The sequence below is a fragment of the Cheilinus undulatus genome, linkage group 1 (genome assembly GCF_018320785.1).
Source record: "Cheilinus undulatus linkage group 1, ASM1832078v1, whole genome shotgun sequence".
NCBI lineage: Eukaryota > Metazoa > Chordata > Actinopteri > Labriformes > Labridae > Cheilinus > Cheilinus undulatus.
Genome location: NC_054865.1, coordinates 39,943,972 through 39,960,764, shown reverse-complemented (window position 1 = coordinate 39,960,764; position 16,793 = coordinate 39,943,972). Strand labels below are relative to the sequence as shown.

The 16,793-nt window shown below is 39.9% G+C and overlaps 1 protein-coding gene across 7 annotated transcripts in view; it reads right to left on the bottom strand.

The window, feature by feature from the left end:
* Nucleotides 1-3,025: 3,025 nt before the first annotated feature.
* Nucleotides 3,026-16,793, bottom strand: part of cbfa2t3 (CBFA2/RUNX1 partner transcriptional co-repressor 3) — a 67,388-nt gene continuing 53,620 nt past the window's right edge. For 3 of the 7 annotated variants that reach the window (XM_041816843.1, XM_041816925.1, XM_041817214.1), the window contains exons 8-12: nt 15,372-15,660; nt 14,887-14,955; nt 13,953-14,006; nt 12,069-12,259; nt 3,026-9,260 (exon numbers count right to left, since the gene is read on the bottom strand). In XM_041816843.1, the coding sequence (XP_041672777.1) occupies nt 8,859-9,260; nt 12,069-12,259; nt 13,953-14,006; nt 14,887-14,955; nt 15,372-15,660 (1,005 nt within the window). In that variant the 3' untranslated portion in view covers nt 3,026-8,858. The remainder of the gene's footprint in view (nt 9,261-12,068; nt 12,260-13,952; nt 14,007-14,886; nt 14,956-15,371; nt 15,661-16,793) is intronic. The other 4 variants (XM_041817139.1, XM_041817298.1, XM_041817010.1 and 1 more) reach the window with 3 other exon arrangements.

Genomic DNA, 16,793 nt, shown 5'->3' with positions numbered 1-16,793 from the left:
CCCCAACATATCCAAACAGAAAATTTTCCCAGTGTTTCAAGCAAATAGCTTGAACTTCAGTGGACGTTCTGGACAAGTATTTTTTTTAAATCTAATTGCAGAAATTATTATAATGTTGTAGGAATGCCAAAATGTAATAACCTCATATATATATGCACACAGGGTCTTGGGAGGTACAGATGTGTGCACTAATTTTCCAGAGATAGTTGTGCAGAGTGCCCATTGAAGTTCAAGTAATTTGATTGAAATGTTGGAATAATTAACTGTTTGGATATTTTGGGGAATTTACTTTGAAATTACCAAGTATTTTCATGTAAATCTAGATGATATGCTTGTATCGTTTGGAGGGTTTCATTGGGAGATTGGGGAAATTACTTGGGTTTTTTTCCCTCCATTTTCATGGGAATTTTGGTAATTTATCTATAATTTTTTGTTAATATTTTTGTTATATGTTAATTTCCACCCAGTATAAGCTGGTAGATGAGATAGATGATAAGCTTTAACAAGACATGTTGACTTGTACCTACAAGAAAGTATGGAAGTCTAAAATAACAATTAAGGCTGTCCACTTTTAAGTTACACTCATACTAGGCCAAGCCCCATTAGCGCAATTGTAGTTAAAGCACAATGGAAAAATATGTCATTGCAAGTGTGGTTAAAAAGTTGAATGAACCAGCATAAAGGAGACTTTGGAGGTACAATAGTCAATTGGAATCTAAGAATACAAGGGTTAAGCAACTCAATAAAAGTCCAAACACATCATACTGATACAGACCTGTGCCAGGAGGCCATGCAAATAAAGGCTGAATGCATAATCAGACAAGAGACTGTCTTAGGCAGCAAGAAATAACCACAAAAGGCAAGTCATGCTTCTCTAGATTTTAAATACATTTTTTTTTCACTGAGAGGTTTCAACCTGTGATTTACCTTATCATTTAGTGCAGTCCAGAGACTGTCAGAGGTCAGTGAGGGAGTCAGAGGGGGTTCCAAGACAAGAGTAGAATAATTCATTTTCCACGATATTAATTTCATCTTAAAGTAACACTGACAGAATATAACACCGTTGGTCATGGATTTATTAATATTCTGTTAAAGAAATATCTATATTTTATTCTCAAATGGAGCTCTGGTGGTTTTGAGGAAAATCAAGGTTTACTAATATAAACTTACATAATAAAACCACTTTGATGAGTGCAGCACAGTCCCACTAGGTCCAAACCACAACTTTCTGAGTTTTAAACATTGTTGGCCTATATTTTTTGGCAAACCTGCAGCCAATAAAGATATGAGCTACTTAGATCTCTTAGTATAAACTTAGGCTTGTTTCAAGTTAACTTATCTAACAGTAATCTTTGCGGTCTAGTGGCTAATGTTCGCTGATCTGCATTCAAATATCGATTTAACCTTGGACTGTCAGGACTCTTAAATAAATGCAGCTCTAATGAACTCAGTCATGGTTAATCTATTTTAAGCCAGAGCATAATTTGAAACATCAAAGTGACTTTAGTATAGAAAATGGTTTTCTGATTTTTATTATTGTATTTTACAAGTCCTCTACAGTCATATGCATACGTTTTAGGCATGTATGGAGCTAATGATTCTTCATGGCGCAAGCTCGACACATGTCGACACACACACGGGTCACTACAGCCAAGGTAAGCTCAACGGTATCTCTTTTGAGGCAACCATAACTACATCATCAACTACACGATATTGCTCTAATTTCTTGGTCATGCTATAACTATTGCCTTCCTGCATTTATATTTTGCTGCTATTGCATCCTGGTCACCTTAGGATAATCCTTTGCATTTTGTATATCTCAGTGAATAGTGTTTATCTATGGTTTTATTTATTTAGTGTGTTAGGCCTCAGTATTTGGATCCAATCTTTTTACAACTTTTTGACTTTTATACGATTTTTACTGAGTAGGACTTATTTATTTTTCTCTGTAATGATCAACGATGTACTTTATGTACTTTGGATTTTTATGCATTATTTACAACTGTTTTAATTTTGTCAGCTAAATCTATGACTAAAAATGTTAGTCGACAACCTTTTCCACAAGGCAGATGAGACTAAGACTATCTAAAAAATGGATCTTTGGTGACAGAAATTTTGAAAAAAAAGTAATTTTAGTTTTTTGTCACAGAAACTCATACTATGGAAAAAGATCAGGGCCAGAGGTGAAGGAAAAATGCTGTGCACTGCGAGATTAAATTTCAGTTGACAAAAGAAGAGTCAAAATGTCAAGAAAAAGCTGAAATACAGTTTCAAGATTTAAGTAAAAATGTCAAGAAAAAAGTCAAACTTTAAGAATTAAGTGTAAGTATACAGTGTATGTAATGTATACACTTTTATGCAGTTGATACCCTTTCAATTTGGGATATTTTGGGATTGTTGTAAAATTGAAAAAGTGAGATTTGTGATTGTTACACACTAACAACCCTTTTCACAACTGTGGTCAAGCCGATCTGTACTTCAGATGAGCGATGGTCCCAAATTGAAAGAGTGACAGAGTGCAAAATAACATCTGTATTAAGTATAAATAGTTCATTAAGATGAGTGTTTAAATGCCTATACTAAAAGGAAAAACTAAAATGTAATGACTTTTAATTGACCAAAACTTTATCAAAATATCTCTAAAATGTGACTAAAACTAAAAACCAGTTAATCCTAAAACTAAGACTAAATTTTTAAAAAGCTGCTAAAATTAACACTGGTGTCAATTCTCCTTCCCACCATGATGCCATCAGACAGGCTAAGCTGTGAACCATACTGAAGGCCTGGTCCAACTAACAGAGTGCATGGACTAATGTGAATATAATCATGCATCTTTTCTTCTGTTATTAAAATCTTGAGATCACATTTCCATAGACATAAGGCGATGCAATCATGTGGAGTCTGAAGTTTATATCACAGCTTTGTGTTAGTGATGATTTAGTGACAATATAAATTTTTCCTCTTCTAAAGATGCCTGCGAGCTGAGAAGAAAAGCACCACAAGTGATGAATACTTCATTTCATGTTTTAATTACACAGTTACATTGTTCAACACAGACAATAACCTGAATTAGAATGTTTTACAGCTTCACACATCCAACAGAGCGAACAGTTAAAGAGCGGTATTAGCAACAGGGAGGAAAGCATGCAAGAAATAAATACAAATAAGAATTGAATTCTTCTGGCACAATTAACTTCATCTAAAAACGGCAACAGGGTCTTTTGAAGAGGGAAATGAAACGAAAGGAGAAAGATCTTTGAAGCGCCAACCTTTCCTACAGAAATGTTTTTTTTTTCTGTAATAATGTATTGCACAATACAGTATAGAATGCTTCCCTAGACATATAAAACCTCTTTCAATTCATGTAAAATTAAAAACAGGACCATCCTGAGCCATGGCTTTAGGCAAAACAAGTGCACTATCAACTTGTCTCTTTAGCTTTTAACTGTAGCCGTTCATCAGTGCCTGTTTCACAGGAAGGACGAGTCAGCATCACATCAGATGAGCCTTGAATCTTCATTGGTAGAATTGTTGGTCGGGGAAGGGGGGGTGCAGACAAATGCCAACCTGCTAATATTTGTCTTTTCTAAACATGCCCATATCCATGTACATAAACAAATAGAAACATGGCTGATGTTAAGTGTTCAGAGACCCTTGGATGGTATTCACAACAGCACAGCCCTTATGCGTTTGCCATCAATAAGATTTCACAGAGAAAAATGTATGACACCTCAGCACAAATCTTGTGTTTCGTGCTATAATAACGGACACAAAGAACATAACCAAAGTGTAATCTGAAGGGTAAAGTTGTAGCTTTTGGTTGCATTTTGGTCATTTATAACAGGTGTGTTGGATTTGGTTTTGTTTAGTTTAGTTGAGGGCTTATTGCAGACAAGAAGGCACAAACAAAGCACTTAGAGTTAAAAGGAGCGGCCATTACAATTGTCGTAAAGCGGTGTATCACTGCTACATATTGTGAATCGATCTGCCACCATAGTCTGTCTGGGATGTTTCATTAAAGCTATGAAGATTTCAAGTAGTTTATACAGAGACATGAAAAGAAAAGATTTTTTTTTTTTAATACAAAAACACGCGCCATCATTCACACACAAGCACACACCCAGCATGTAGACGTTTTATCTCTGCAAGGCTTTGAAACTGTAACAACACACTATCAGTAGGCCTTTTCCAAAAGGAAACGCTCCTATTATTTTTGACAGAAGCACTATTCAATGTGTAGCCAACAAGCGCTTTGATTGCTTGAAAAAGAAGTCTACACATTTGAAACTCAGCCAGTTAATTCAGCGCGCTCTATGCTCTTCTGCCCTGATCGTGTGTATCTCAGACACTTTGGTTAAGTGGTGTAGTGAAGCTCTAACCTTATTATTTCTGGTCTGTTAATACACACTGTGTCAAAGCCACAATATGGCAATGCAGGAGTACTTTGGTCTGTGCTTTTATTGGTTTTGGACGACAAATGGCATGTCATGGTTTAGTCTGTGCTCAGTTGTGTAATTTGCAAGTTTAACTGCACCTCATACGTAACTCCAGCAGTATCAGTTTGGTTGTTGGATATTTAAAAGGTGAAGTTTGGTGAGAGTAAAAATTCATCTACAGTATCAGCAATGGCATTTCCTTTTAACCCTTCATCGTTTTCTCTCTGGATGTGCTGTTCCATGTCTGCTCTTAGCCCAGCTTTTAAAAGTCCAGGTCAACCTCTCCTGGTGGTTAGCTGTATGGTCACAGGAGGTAGCTAGTGTGACGGGGTACTGACGAGTGGTCTGTGGAGGAATTTGACATCATGGGAGGGTCACAGAAGTTATAACACACATACAGAAATGCCAAACACAGATGCAGGGCTACCTTTAGCTTATCCCAGTTAAAAATCCTTACTTATAGCAATCTGTTGATGAACAGAAAGCTGTTTTGTTTTTTGTTTTTTTTGTCATTTGCTGCAAAAAGAAAAAAAAAAAGTTTGGTCCAAGTGTGTATGAGGCCCAACACCCACCACAAAGGATTAATAATGAGCAGTATAAATGTGTGACTGCTAGTGTGGCTGAAGTTGAAGGCATTGTTTTACGTGCATGTTTACCAGAGGTGGTGAATTTTCTGATCAAGTGGGAAAAAGATGCCGCCACTTTGCTGGCTTAAGAAAACATCTGTTCTTAGCTTATGCCAGATAACAAGTACACAATACAGAGTGGAAAAGCAATGTTTAAAGTCCCTGTAAAGTGAAATCCAAAATTTGTCTTCACACACTAGATATATTGGAACAATGTTGCTGTAAACACATGAAAACACTGAGATCTGTGTGTTACTGAATTTTGGATTTAGACTGTTTGTAAAGTTTTTCACCTCTTTCCTGGCTTAGTTTAATTTGGGTAGGGCAAATACAGGGACTCATAATGTCACCGGGGCCTATGGGGAATTACCCCACCCCCTAATGCTACAAAGACATAAAATCCGCAAGCTGTCAATCTCAATACAGTCTGTTGTTAGCCTATTTCACTCCCTTCATTAAAAGTTAAAATCAGTTAAATGCATTTTTTTATTCATTGTGAGATAATTTTGCAAAATCTATCAGCCAAAGTAGCCTATGGATCATGAAAAGTATTCAAATAGAGAGATTTAAGCCACAAAACGGACCAGGCAGCTGCACTCAGGTCAGGGGACAGACCAATTTCTGAAGTGGTTGTATAATTTTTACTTGAACCAGATGCAGCAGGGACAAACATCTCATCAGCTGAAGGTGTGCTTTATCCATATTTCACTGTCTTTAGTCCTGGATGATTAAAGGAAGCAGGCCATGGCTTTGTCTCTCTCAAAGCAGCAACAGTTTATTCCCTCCTGTCTGATGGCACTGTGATACTTAAGTTTAGTAAACTGTCTGATGATAGACATGTTCTGTTCCTGCCAAGTCTGTCACAATAAAAACCTCCTATGCTTATCATTATTGAGGACTTATTTTGAAGAGCAACACCAGGAAATGGAGTGTTTTCAGCTGATATTACTCAGTGGCTCATTGCTCATGATTTTGAAGCTTAATTTGATTACCTAAGAGTTGTTTTTCATGACTGATATTTCGCCCGGTGGTTCATAACAGTGCTTGTCATACAACAAAGCTAAAATACAGATTTTTTATCACTTTACAGGGACCCTAAAGATTGTGTATCAAAAATTAGTTTGGACTTTTACTGTAGCTTAACACTGGCATGTAACCTAATTCTACTGAAATGGGTTTTCCTGCACCTTGGGGGAAACAAAGACTCAAACACACAGGTTGATGAGGACAGGAGAGAGGGTCAGTACAGGATGGTGACAAACGGAACACTTGACATGATATATCAAGTCAGGCAATTTCTAAATTTCATGAAACCGAGCCTTTTAGTTGTTTTCATAATTCTGATATGTGGGTTTCTTTTGGAAACAACAATCAATTGAGCCCCCTCATGCAGGATGCAAACTGATGTCAGGTAAATGAAGCAACCAACATTGATTTAATTCAGTCCAATTGTGCCATCCTAGACCAAATTCAGAGGACTTACGACACATATGAATACATTTCTTATGTTTAAGTTGACTTTGAAGTATGGTTATGTTCATTCACCCTTCATTTGTTTTCATCCACTTTCAACTGCATGCATTGTGGTCCTGTATGCATCCACTTTAGGGTCCATGTGACACTTTGAATTGACTGAAAATTAAAGGTGTTTAACTGGAAGAAACAGGGGGAATTGGTAAAATTGAGAAACTAGTGAACTGTGGGAAAATCATATTCTTGACATTAAAGTTTAAAGGTTTCTGTTATTTGGCAAACACATTTTTGGACCTCTTTAAATACTATGTACATTCACATTAAGTTACTGATGTTACTTTAAATATATTTATATGTATCTATATTATATGACACCCTATGGGCAGTTGCTGAGGTTCCATTCAGTAGCTGAATTCTCTTCATATTGCACCTCCGTCCTCTCACTGTCTTACAATGCGAGCAATACAAAATATTCTACAAGAGGGGTTTCATCTCATCAATATAGATACAACAAATCAAACAATAAGTCAAATGTGGGGCTTCCTCCTCGCTCAGACTTCACTGCTCAGCCCAAACTTAAAGGAGGAAACTGAAAGGTAACAAAACCAAAACAAAGTCCATCTTTCTGGATATACACAAGGGCAGCACATATGGACATCAGCGACAAGAGACATTATTGAAATTTGAAAAGAGGAACAATATCTACAAGAAGGTTCGAACCCTTCCCACGTGACTGCTCTGAGGCTCTGTCCAAAGCAGGCTGAGGGAGAGGGGGGAGACTTGAGTCAAGTAGTCGGGGGTGGGACGTTGAAGGGAGGTGTGGGGTGAAGGGAGGTAGAAAGAGAGAGGAAGTCTACACCACCCTTCACTAGACTCTGTTTATCATGCTTTGGAAAAGGAGGGAGTGAATGTAAAGGTAACAGCAATTCCTTGAAATATCTCCCCATGGTGGAGCTTTTAAAAAAATGACTTACAAACAATCTTCCCATAGAATGCAATGCCTTCTCAGACAATGTTTTCAAGCTTGTTTTTGAGGTTTTTTGGCAGCTCCATTGCCATATTTGTATCTTCATCTCATTTGAGGCTGTGTAGCTTTTCCTTCCCTCTTCTTTTCTCTCTGTCCTCTCTGTTACCATTCGCTAAAAAATCACACTGTGGCAGGGTTTCCATCCATTTCCTTTAGTCTTTCTAGTAGGCAAGTTCACAGCATAGTCCTTATTCACGAGTCTGGGCCATCGCCGAGGAATCGCTGTACTTCTGTCCAGACTGCAGGAGGCGGCTGCAGATCAAAGCTGTTCACAGTTTTGTTATTTTCTTTTAAATGTCTGACTATCTCTGGGTCCCGTCCTGCAGCCTCTCTGCAGCCCAGTCCTCTCAGGGCTGGCTTATCTGCTGAGGAGGTGATGTTGCTTTGCGTTTGGTTATGAGTGCTTCTCCTTATCGCTTACTTACTCACTTTGGCAGTGTAATACAAAGGTTTGGATCATGTTATTTTTCATCTTTGAATTCATTTGGGTTTACAATGGTGCAGAGAGGTGAGTCCGGTGTAGATTTTCTTGGCTCGCTAGCAAGGTAGTTAGCAGTTTAAAGTTAATTTATTCTCATATCATTATTGTTATCATCATCGGCATCACTATTATTCTTTACTTAGAATATTTGGACTTTCTTATTTTCCCTTAAAGCCAGAAAGAAACATTTAATAAATACTAAGCTGTGTTTCTGAGGAATTAATCACATCACAGGTTTTTCCCTTCCCTCATTCATTGTAAAGGTATGATGTTCCTTTTCTGTTTCTGTAAGGACACTGCAGAATAAGTGCCACATCAGTGAACTGTTTGGACTGATAGTGCACATCTCAGGGCTAAATTAAAGGGAAATCCAATCCAAGTGCTAATCGGCCTACTAAACCCTCCCCGATCAAGGTTTCCTTACCACAGCCCTTGTCTTGTGTCCTCTGGTGGACAGTGTGTTTAACATGCTTACATTACTGAGGGAACATCATCATAGCTTCAAGTCAAACACATTTGATATGTTTCTGTGACCGAACACAGCAAAAGGAGACAGTTTTCATGCTTTCCACTACACTGAACCCCAGATTGGAATCTTTGTATGTGTGGCCATTACAGAGACAAAGACAGGATGCGTGTTTGGGGAGAGGGTGACCGTCTGTCATCAGGTAGTGAAAAGATTTTCAGAAGAGCTTATCATAAGAGGAAAACTAGAAGAGAAAGGGGAGTAGTGTGATGAAGATTCCTCAGTTTGGTTTTGTGTGGAGAGTAAGCACTGTCGCGTCAGTATGCAGGGGAGGAACGAGGGTCAGACGTCAGCGAGAGGTGGCGTCAAGCAGAGCGGGGGTAGCTGGAGTCGTGGAGCGAGAGGCACTGCTGGAACTGCTCTCCTTCGGGCTGGCGGACACACTTCCACTGCCGCTGCCGGCCCCTGCTGCAATACTGCTTGGCCCCACAAGGGACAAGGGTCCTGGAGGGGTGCTCTCTGAGTGGGTGGGGGGCGCACTGGAGGACGTTGAGGAGGAGGTGGAGGAAGAGGAGGGGGTGCCAAGAGGCACACTGCTGCCCCCAGGCAGTCCCTGCAGGCCCTGACCACAGACGTGGTGGTGCTTCTCCCAGTCTTTGTGTTGGCAGAAGGAGCCGCAGTAGCGAGCCGTGTTGCAGCCGCTGCACGTCTCACTGGCTTTCCTCCCGCAGTTCCAGCAGCTCTGGTGAGACAGTGGGGAGAGAGGAGGTTGATAAAAATAAGTCTCCTTTTTGTTCTGGGGTGGCACAGAGTTCACATTTTCATGTAGATAGACACTGAAACTTGAAATAATTTATTTCTATAATTTGCTCTATTTCCTAGGGCTGCATGATTTTCCCAATTATTCTGACCAATATTGAGATCATGATCAGTAATCATTATAAATTTTTCATGTAAGTGCCTTTTTTTGTCATAGACTTCTATCTTGCTTTCAAACTTTTGCCAAAGCTTTACTGCAACAAAAAATATTCCTCAGCATTTAAGGCAACACCCTTTTGTAACACTTAGCTAAACATGACAAAGGAGAAGCCCTTAATATCCCCACTGTTCCACTGTTAGCTACACAATTTATATACTCAAAGGTTGCCCAGAAAGAAGTGAATGTCAAGAATAGACCAAGGGTTAAGGATTATTTCTCATCTGAAATTTTATGAAATGCTAATGAATATTTTACCTCACTCTGACTTTTTGACTTTTATTCAGTTAATTTAAATGGTTGAGAAAGGTATTTCCTTTAAGCCAATTATTTTTTTTGCAGTGCTTTGATTTTTCTAAGTGAATATACATCATTTATCACTTTTTAGAAATTGCTCTTCGTTTGACAGCAAAATTAATTTCTGGTTTATTGGCAGATACGGCTCTAATTTAAAGAGATATTTTGGTAATTTTGAAGTTAGGTTGTATAAGGTATTTTGTAACAGTAGTTGCATTAGCCTCCAGAGATTTCAGCTTACATTTTCTCCTTTAAGAAGAGCGTGCTAGGGAAAGCTAGGCTATACAGTGTTGCAGATGGGTACAGTTTCTCTGCATAATTTAGCAAGTTTAAGGTAAAAAATGGGCAATACACCAATGTTGGCTCAACTCTACAGTGTATCCAAAATTTTTTAAATATTTTATTTTTCACCCAGAGAGCCTCTGTGTTTGGCATTATGTTGCAATGCAGCGTTCAGCTTTATAGTCTTCCACCAGAGCTTACTGCCATTTCCTGATCAGCTGTTTGGGTCTGTGGACTTTGACAGAGGCAACAACTTCAGCTCTGTTTTCTACATTGCCGACACATTTTTCAAATTGCAGAAGGTGCTGTATTTCTTTGACCTGAAATGTGTGTCAAAATACAAGATTCATACATTTTTGCAGCAGAGGTGCTATCCTCTACAAATTATTCAAACATTCAAGTGTCAGTGTTTTATAGTTTGCAGAGAAAAAAAAATCCTTGTTTTATATAAAATGAGAAAGACATAAAACCATCTTTCCCTTCAATACAACAATTCATAATGAATATGCAATAGGTCAAAATAAGTTTTCAAATTGTTCACAATATCTATTCACTATTGTGGTTGTTATAAAATATAATAATTTGTTGCTTGTTTGTCAAGAGATACTGTACATAAGATGAAGAAGTTAAAAAAAATCGCATATGAAATTGAAATTGCTATATGGGGGAAAAATTGCATTTAGACTGTTTTCCTTATCCATTCAGCCCTAGTAACGACTGTGCCAATGCTTATCTAATTATCAGCCATTAGAAGAATAAAGAAACAGCAAATTTGCCTGGATGAAGATTTTTCCCTTCAGCTCTTCTGGTCTGGGTTAGTTTTACCAAATGACCCCTGTAAAGTTGAAGAAGGTCTGTAAAGCACAAGTGTTCAGTAAGGCAGGGAACTCTGGATGGGGAGTGATGCAGGCTGTTTACTCTGGTTCATGGAAGTATCCCCTCATTTTCACAGTAAACAGCATGTCATCATAACTCAAGTGAAAATTGCTCATTTTTAGATTAGTTTTAGGTTATTTTGTTGTTGTCTCTAAAGAAGCCTGCATCAGGAGATGGCACTACGCTGAGGCTGAAGAACATGTAGCCAAAGGCTGCATCACGAAATAGTGGCAAACACAGAAGGTGAAAAGTAAAAAACTTCAAAAATTTTGGATATACTGTGTACAGTTGAGCCAACATTTTTAAAACCCATTTTTACCTTAAACTTGCTCAATTATGCAGGGAAACTGTACCCTCTGCAACACTGTATAGGCTGGCTTTCCCCACTGACTTTACTTAAAGGGGCAACGCTCACTTAAAATCACTGGAGGCTATTAATACATCGGCAATGTTCACTGAATGTCTATACAAGTTTCCATGCATAGTGTAAAAGATTTACAGGGAGACAAATAAACATTTAAAGAAAATTTACTGAACGTGAGATATAACCAAACATGATATAAATAGGATGCATGTATGAAAATATTTTGAATAGACGACCACATAGAGTTTACTATGTGCAGAAAACACATTTAAACAGTAATAACTGCCAACATGTGTTTCTTTGTTTGTAGGGAGGTTAAAATCATGATCCTCATTAGAGTTCAATTAGTTGTACCAACCTGCTATTTTCCACACCTTATCTTTTGCTACTCTTTGCAAAAGGATTTGATTTTTAAGTCTTTAAGTCCTGGTCCACTGCCACTGGCCTGTGTTACCAGCAGGTGGTGGTCAACTGCTCTGTAAAGGCCTCAGCCTGGCATTCTGTTCCAACCATCTGGCTCTGTCTACGTTAATGTTCAATAACAACTGGACTTCTTTTGCAATAATGAAGACAACATGTTGCAGCACAAACTGAAAAAGCAGACAGCTGTAGAGATAACAGAAAACAGGATGACTCAGAAGATAAGACAGAGCATGTGGGGTAGTGGATGGAGTAGAAGGGTTTTGAGGAGGACTGAGGGAAGAATCAGAGATCAAGTGAGGGAAAATGAGGTGAAATGTAGGTGGGGGGTCTGTGGTACTCACTTCACTGGAGTCCTCCTGCTGGTTGATGACCGTCAATGCATCCTCAGATGCTTGTCTCTTAGCCTCAGCAAGTGCCCTCTCCATTTTCGAGCGCTCGGCTGAAATCATCTCATGAGCCTTCCTCTCTGCGTCTGACACTGCCTTCTGCAGCTCTGACATCGCCTGTCGCTTCACCTCATTGACGGCCTCCTCTGAGAAAGACAAAGAGAGAGAGAGAGAGGTGTTAGTGCATGTGACCATCATCTCATCCCACCTGCTCTGTCATTCTTTATTGAAGCTCTTTAAGCTGCCATCTTGTTGTATCTCAGCGAACAGATGTACATCATCCAAGATTTAAAACTTTCTGCCAGAACAGTGAAACAGCCAGACTTCAATAATTAATTCAAACACGTCTGGCCACAATCATTTCCAGTGCTGAAAACAGCAGATGTCTGCAAAGTTTTGTCACCAACTTTACTGCAATTCAACATCCTGGGATTCCCTGTTTGCACGATTGTAAGCTTGTCATGAGAATAATTCCAATAGGCAGAGCTCACAGTGAATAATTCCTCCCACATATGTGCATGCAGATCTTCGCTGCAGGGCTTCTTATAGTGTAGATTTTATCACAGGGCTTCTTCTTCTTCCAGCATAAGCACAAAGTGTATGAGTGAAGAAGCTGTGTTTTTATAACAGGCAGGTGTGTAGACTCTTTTCCAGATGGCAGTCTAAAATAGAAACCTCCTGCAGTACCTCCTCAGTTAGTCACGAGTGATTATATTTTACCATCTTTCATTGTTGACCTCACAAATGTACAGTACGTGATTTCTTGTAGGGTGTTAAAAATCTGAGAAATAGGATGCAAAATATGTCCTACTTATTTATCAAATTCTTATGTAGTGTGTTATGATGGATCTCGTTTTCTTCTGCCCTCAAAGACAGAAACATTTTTTACAGATTAAATGATTTTCTCTCTCCCCCTCCACCTCCTTTCAATGTAGACAAACACACACAAGCACACTTAGGCACGAATGGCACACATACAAGTGGCTCTCCAGGTGCGTTAGGCCAACCAAGTAGGAGGTAAGACTGATATTGTTCTCTCCACTGCTCCCGATTTCCTCCAGTCAGTGTTTGTTTGAGAGGGAACTCATAAATAACTGTCACTTTACCTCTCCGCTCCACTCCAGTTGTTTCAAACTACTGTGCAAAAAGATAGGCAGCAGGGAGAGCTTTTACACACACTGCTGTGTGGATGTGCATGGTCGTATGCATGGTCGTATGCATGCATATGGCTGTGTTTGCATGTATGCACATCTGAGCTATGCTAATATGTTCAAACTTAGTCAATCCTGTCAACATACAGTCACACATCTCTATGCTTTCCTTCATCCCATCACTGCCTCTACCTCTACCTTTATCCTTTATTTCTTTCTTGGTTCATTTTCTTCCTTTTCTAACCCTCCTCCTCCTCCTTTTTCTTCTCTCCTTTGCAAACACTATCTGCATTCTCAATTATCTGGCCTAATGCATGCACCACTAAGATTAGTTTGCAAATTTAATTAATTCTTATCAAGGAGACTGCATAGCAGATGCTGGGGCAATTAGCACTTAATGGAAAACACGGGGGCAGCAATATTAACGTTTTAATTCCGCAGGGATTTGGCGAGTCCCTGAGACGTGTTATTTCTGTCTGCTTTTTCACACTTCAGATCTTATTTTTCAAAAGCTCTGCAGTCTCTCAACCTGAACCAGACCAGAGAATACGTGTCTGGTTTTAATTAAAACCAAGAGGTGCTGCTGCTCCAGCAGGCGCACTACCTGGCTGCTGCGATAGAGGTGACACACAGATACACAGACACACACACTGGAGGTGAGATGTTGTGAGTGAGACATTTTACTCACCCTGCCTGTTTTGGAGGTGCTTTAGTGCTGGGGAGAGCGGGATGCTTGTCGTACCTGTATGAAAACAACTGCAATTAAAAGAGCTTTTTTTTCTGCTGGTGAAAATGCAGCACAGTATTTTGCCGACAGCAGCAGCATCTTCCCTCCGCAGGGGACTGGAGTATGACTGCAACATAATAGTGTTGGGACTGTGGAGGAACCAGGGCTGAGCCAGATGACTCCTGGGATGGGCTCCATCTAACATGCAGTGTACTGTACAAGAAGGCCCATGCAAATCCCCACCTGCCTCCTTTTGGTTGCAAAACCAGCCAGAAATAATAACAATGGTCAAGATTTGCCCAAGATCTTTTTTGGTATTATGTTTGTTTATGTGCGTGAGAAAACAATAACAATAAAAAAAATGTGGAGACACACTGGAGACCATTTAAGCTCCAACCTGTGCTGTGCTGCTGTGGCCTTTCTCAGGCCAGGTGACTGCATTTTCACTGCTACTTTAACTGCAGTGGCCTTTCATAGCGGTGACAGATGGAGAGCATTTAGCCCTAATGGCACAGAGGGCCTCCAATCCTCTGCCTTGATGGACCTGTGGCTGTAAGGCCTCTGCTTTGTCTGTTTCTGTGGTGAGGGCAAGGTAACCCTGAAGACTGATGGTGGTGATTGTGCGTGCTTTTTGTGAGTGTGAGGTCAATCATGTAGACAATATAGAAAAAGAAGGAGAGGCTCCCTGCTGCTGACATTGGACATCTGTAAATGCCAGTTTATTCAAATTTCAAACTCTAAACTATTAATTTAAACGTGTGAAAATGGCGCTAAGGAGAACAGGTTTCACCAGTGAGTCCTCTCAATTTACCAATCAACTGCTGATGCATTTATGGATGTCTGATATCTGCAGCCAGGTTCTCTTGAAAAGGGGTGATGGGTGCTTGACTCTTACCAGCTTTCCTCCAGATTTCTTCAGGCAGGTATCCTGAAGGGGGCCTGTGTAAGAAGTCTCTGTGGATTTCTGAAACACACATCAGACACCCTCTTAGGCAAAATGACATCCCTGATCCAAACAAAAAAAACCTCTCACAATGACTCCCTTGAAGAATTTTATAGTCTTTTTTTTTTAAACTTTGTATGGAAGCTTTCATTCATGTTTTCAGCTCTTTCTAATCGGAATGGAAATAAGAGAGTTGGAAATGAATACAAATCTTAATTATGAATGAGCATGCTGGCAGCATGAGGGTGCAATCAGGTGGTTAAAGATCTAGATTTGTACTCCCTCACAGTATGAGCTCAAATTTGTACATTTGCTCAAAAATATGATAATCTAACTGATTTTTTGTGTGTAAATTGCCATTTTCCGCATTTCAAATCAGCCCTACCTTGCTATGAGTGTTTTGCTTTGCCAAACAAACCCTGCGAGTGTTGGTCTACCTGTCTGTCTGCCTGTCTGCCTTTCAGCAGCCGAGGAAGTTCCTATGGGCAGTGACTCGCTGCTGCTAGCTGTGTTGGAGGAGGAGTTGTGGTGAGGAGTAGGAGGAGGAGGAAGAGGAGGAGGAGGAAGGCAGTGCTGTCCGTTGCTCCCACCTTTTTTCATCTCCTCCACGTCACTGTAGCGCCGGATCCAGTGGTTCATCTCCTCGCGGTCGGCCTCCTGACAGCGGCGCAGCACCGTCAAGGAGCGGCGCGTCTTCTCCACCATGTCCATGATGCAGTTCAAGAGCTGTAACGAAACAGTGAGTCTGAGTTAAAGGATTTGCTTTAGTCTTATTTAGAGAAGTTTGACAACAATCCATATAACAAACTCCGCAGCCTATAAAAAATACACTATCCGACATATACCACCTAGCAGATGTGTATGCATTTGCATGTGACTGTGTCTCTGTCTATGTCTGTTCATGGATTGTGTGCTTGTCAGTGAATTTCAATGTCTAAGAGCATTACAACAACCATAATGTAACAGCTGGGCTGCTGATGAAAAAAGTTGAGCCAATTCCTTCCACCCTTCTGCTCCGTTCTCTGCCAACTCAACAGATTTCCTGTCTTTCCTCCCCCAGTTGTAAACAGTGTCACTTTTTTCCACGGTGCCCCGTGTTTCCAGACCCGGTCCAGTCCTGCTAAATGGGTTTAGCATGCTTGACATTCAATCCATATCGTCCTTCCCATTCATCTTTCCCTCGCTCTCTGTCTCTGCCTCCTTTCCTTCTCCTCCTCCCTCCCCTCTGAGTAAGCTATATTTATTTCACTGAAGTGTTTCTAATTTGGCAGGGGTCCAGTCCTGGCCGGTTCTCTCCATGACTGCAGCTCTTGTCTCAGCTGCTCTCCCCAGCTGGAGCTGCTCTCTGCTGGGTCCTGAAGCTCCATCTGGGGCCTAGTTTTCTGTGTGTGTGTGTGTCTGTCTGTGCTCATATGTGCATACGTGTGTCTAGTGTACATGATTTTGTCTTCATGGAATTGGGTGTGGGGAAGCCTGATAGGTGTATGCTGTTAATTCATTGCACCTCCTAAAGTCAGATGTTTGTCAACTGCCAACTAAGCTTGGATGGAGGTCTGTCAACAGTTCCCCTGTTCACCATCTGCATTGTGTCTTTGGTCCTAACAATGAACTTTAATCCTTTATAGGGCACTCACTGAAATACTTGAAAACTCAACATTTCAGACCTCAAGTATTATTGGTTTTACTTTTATGACATTTATAAATATATTGTTTTTATTATTATAGTGCAAATCTAGATCAATGAAGTTACCATAAACAGTCTAGGATATGGATCCTAGACTGTTTATGGTAAAGTCCATAAAGTGTATGCATATTAAAATGTTAATAATTGAATATAAACACATACAGAGTCTAATGAG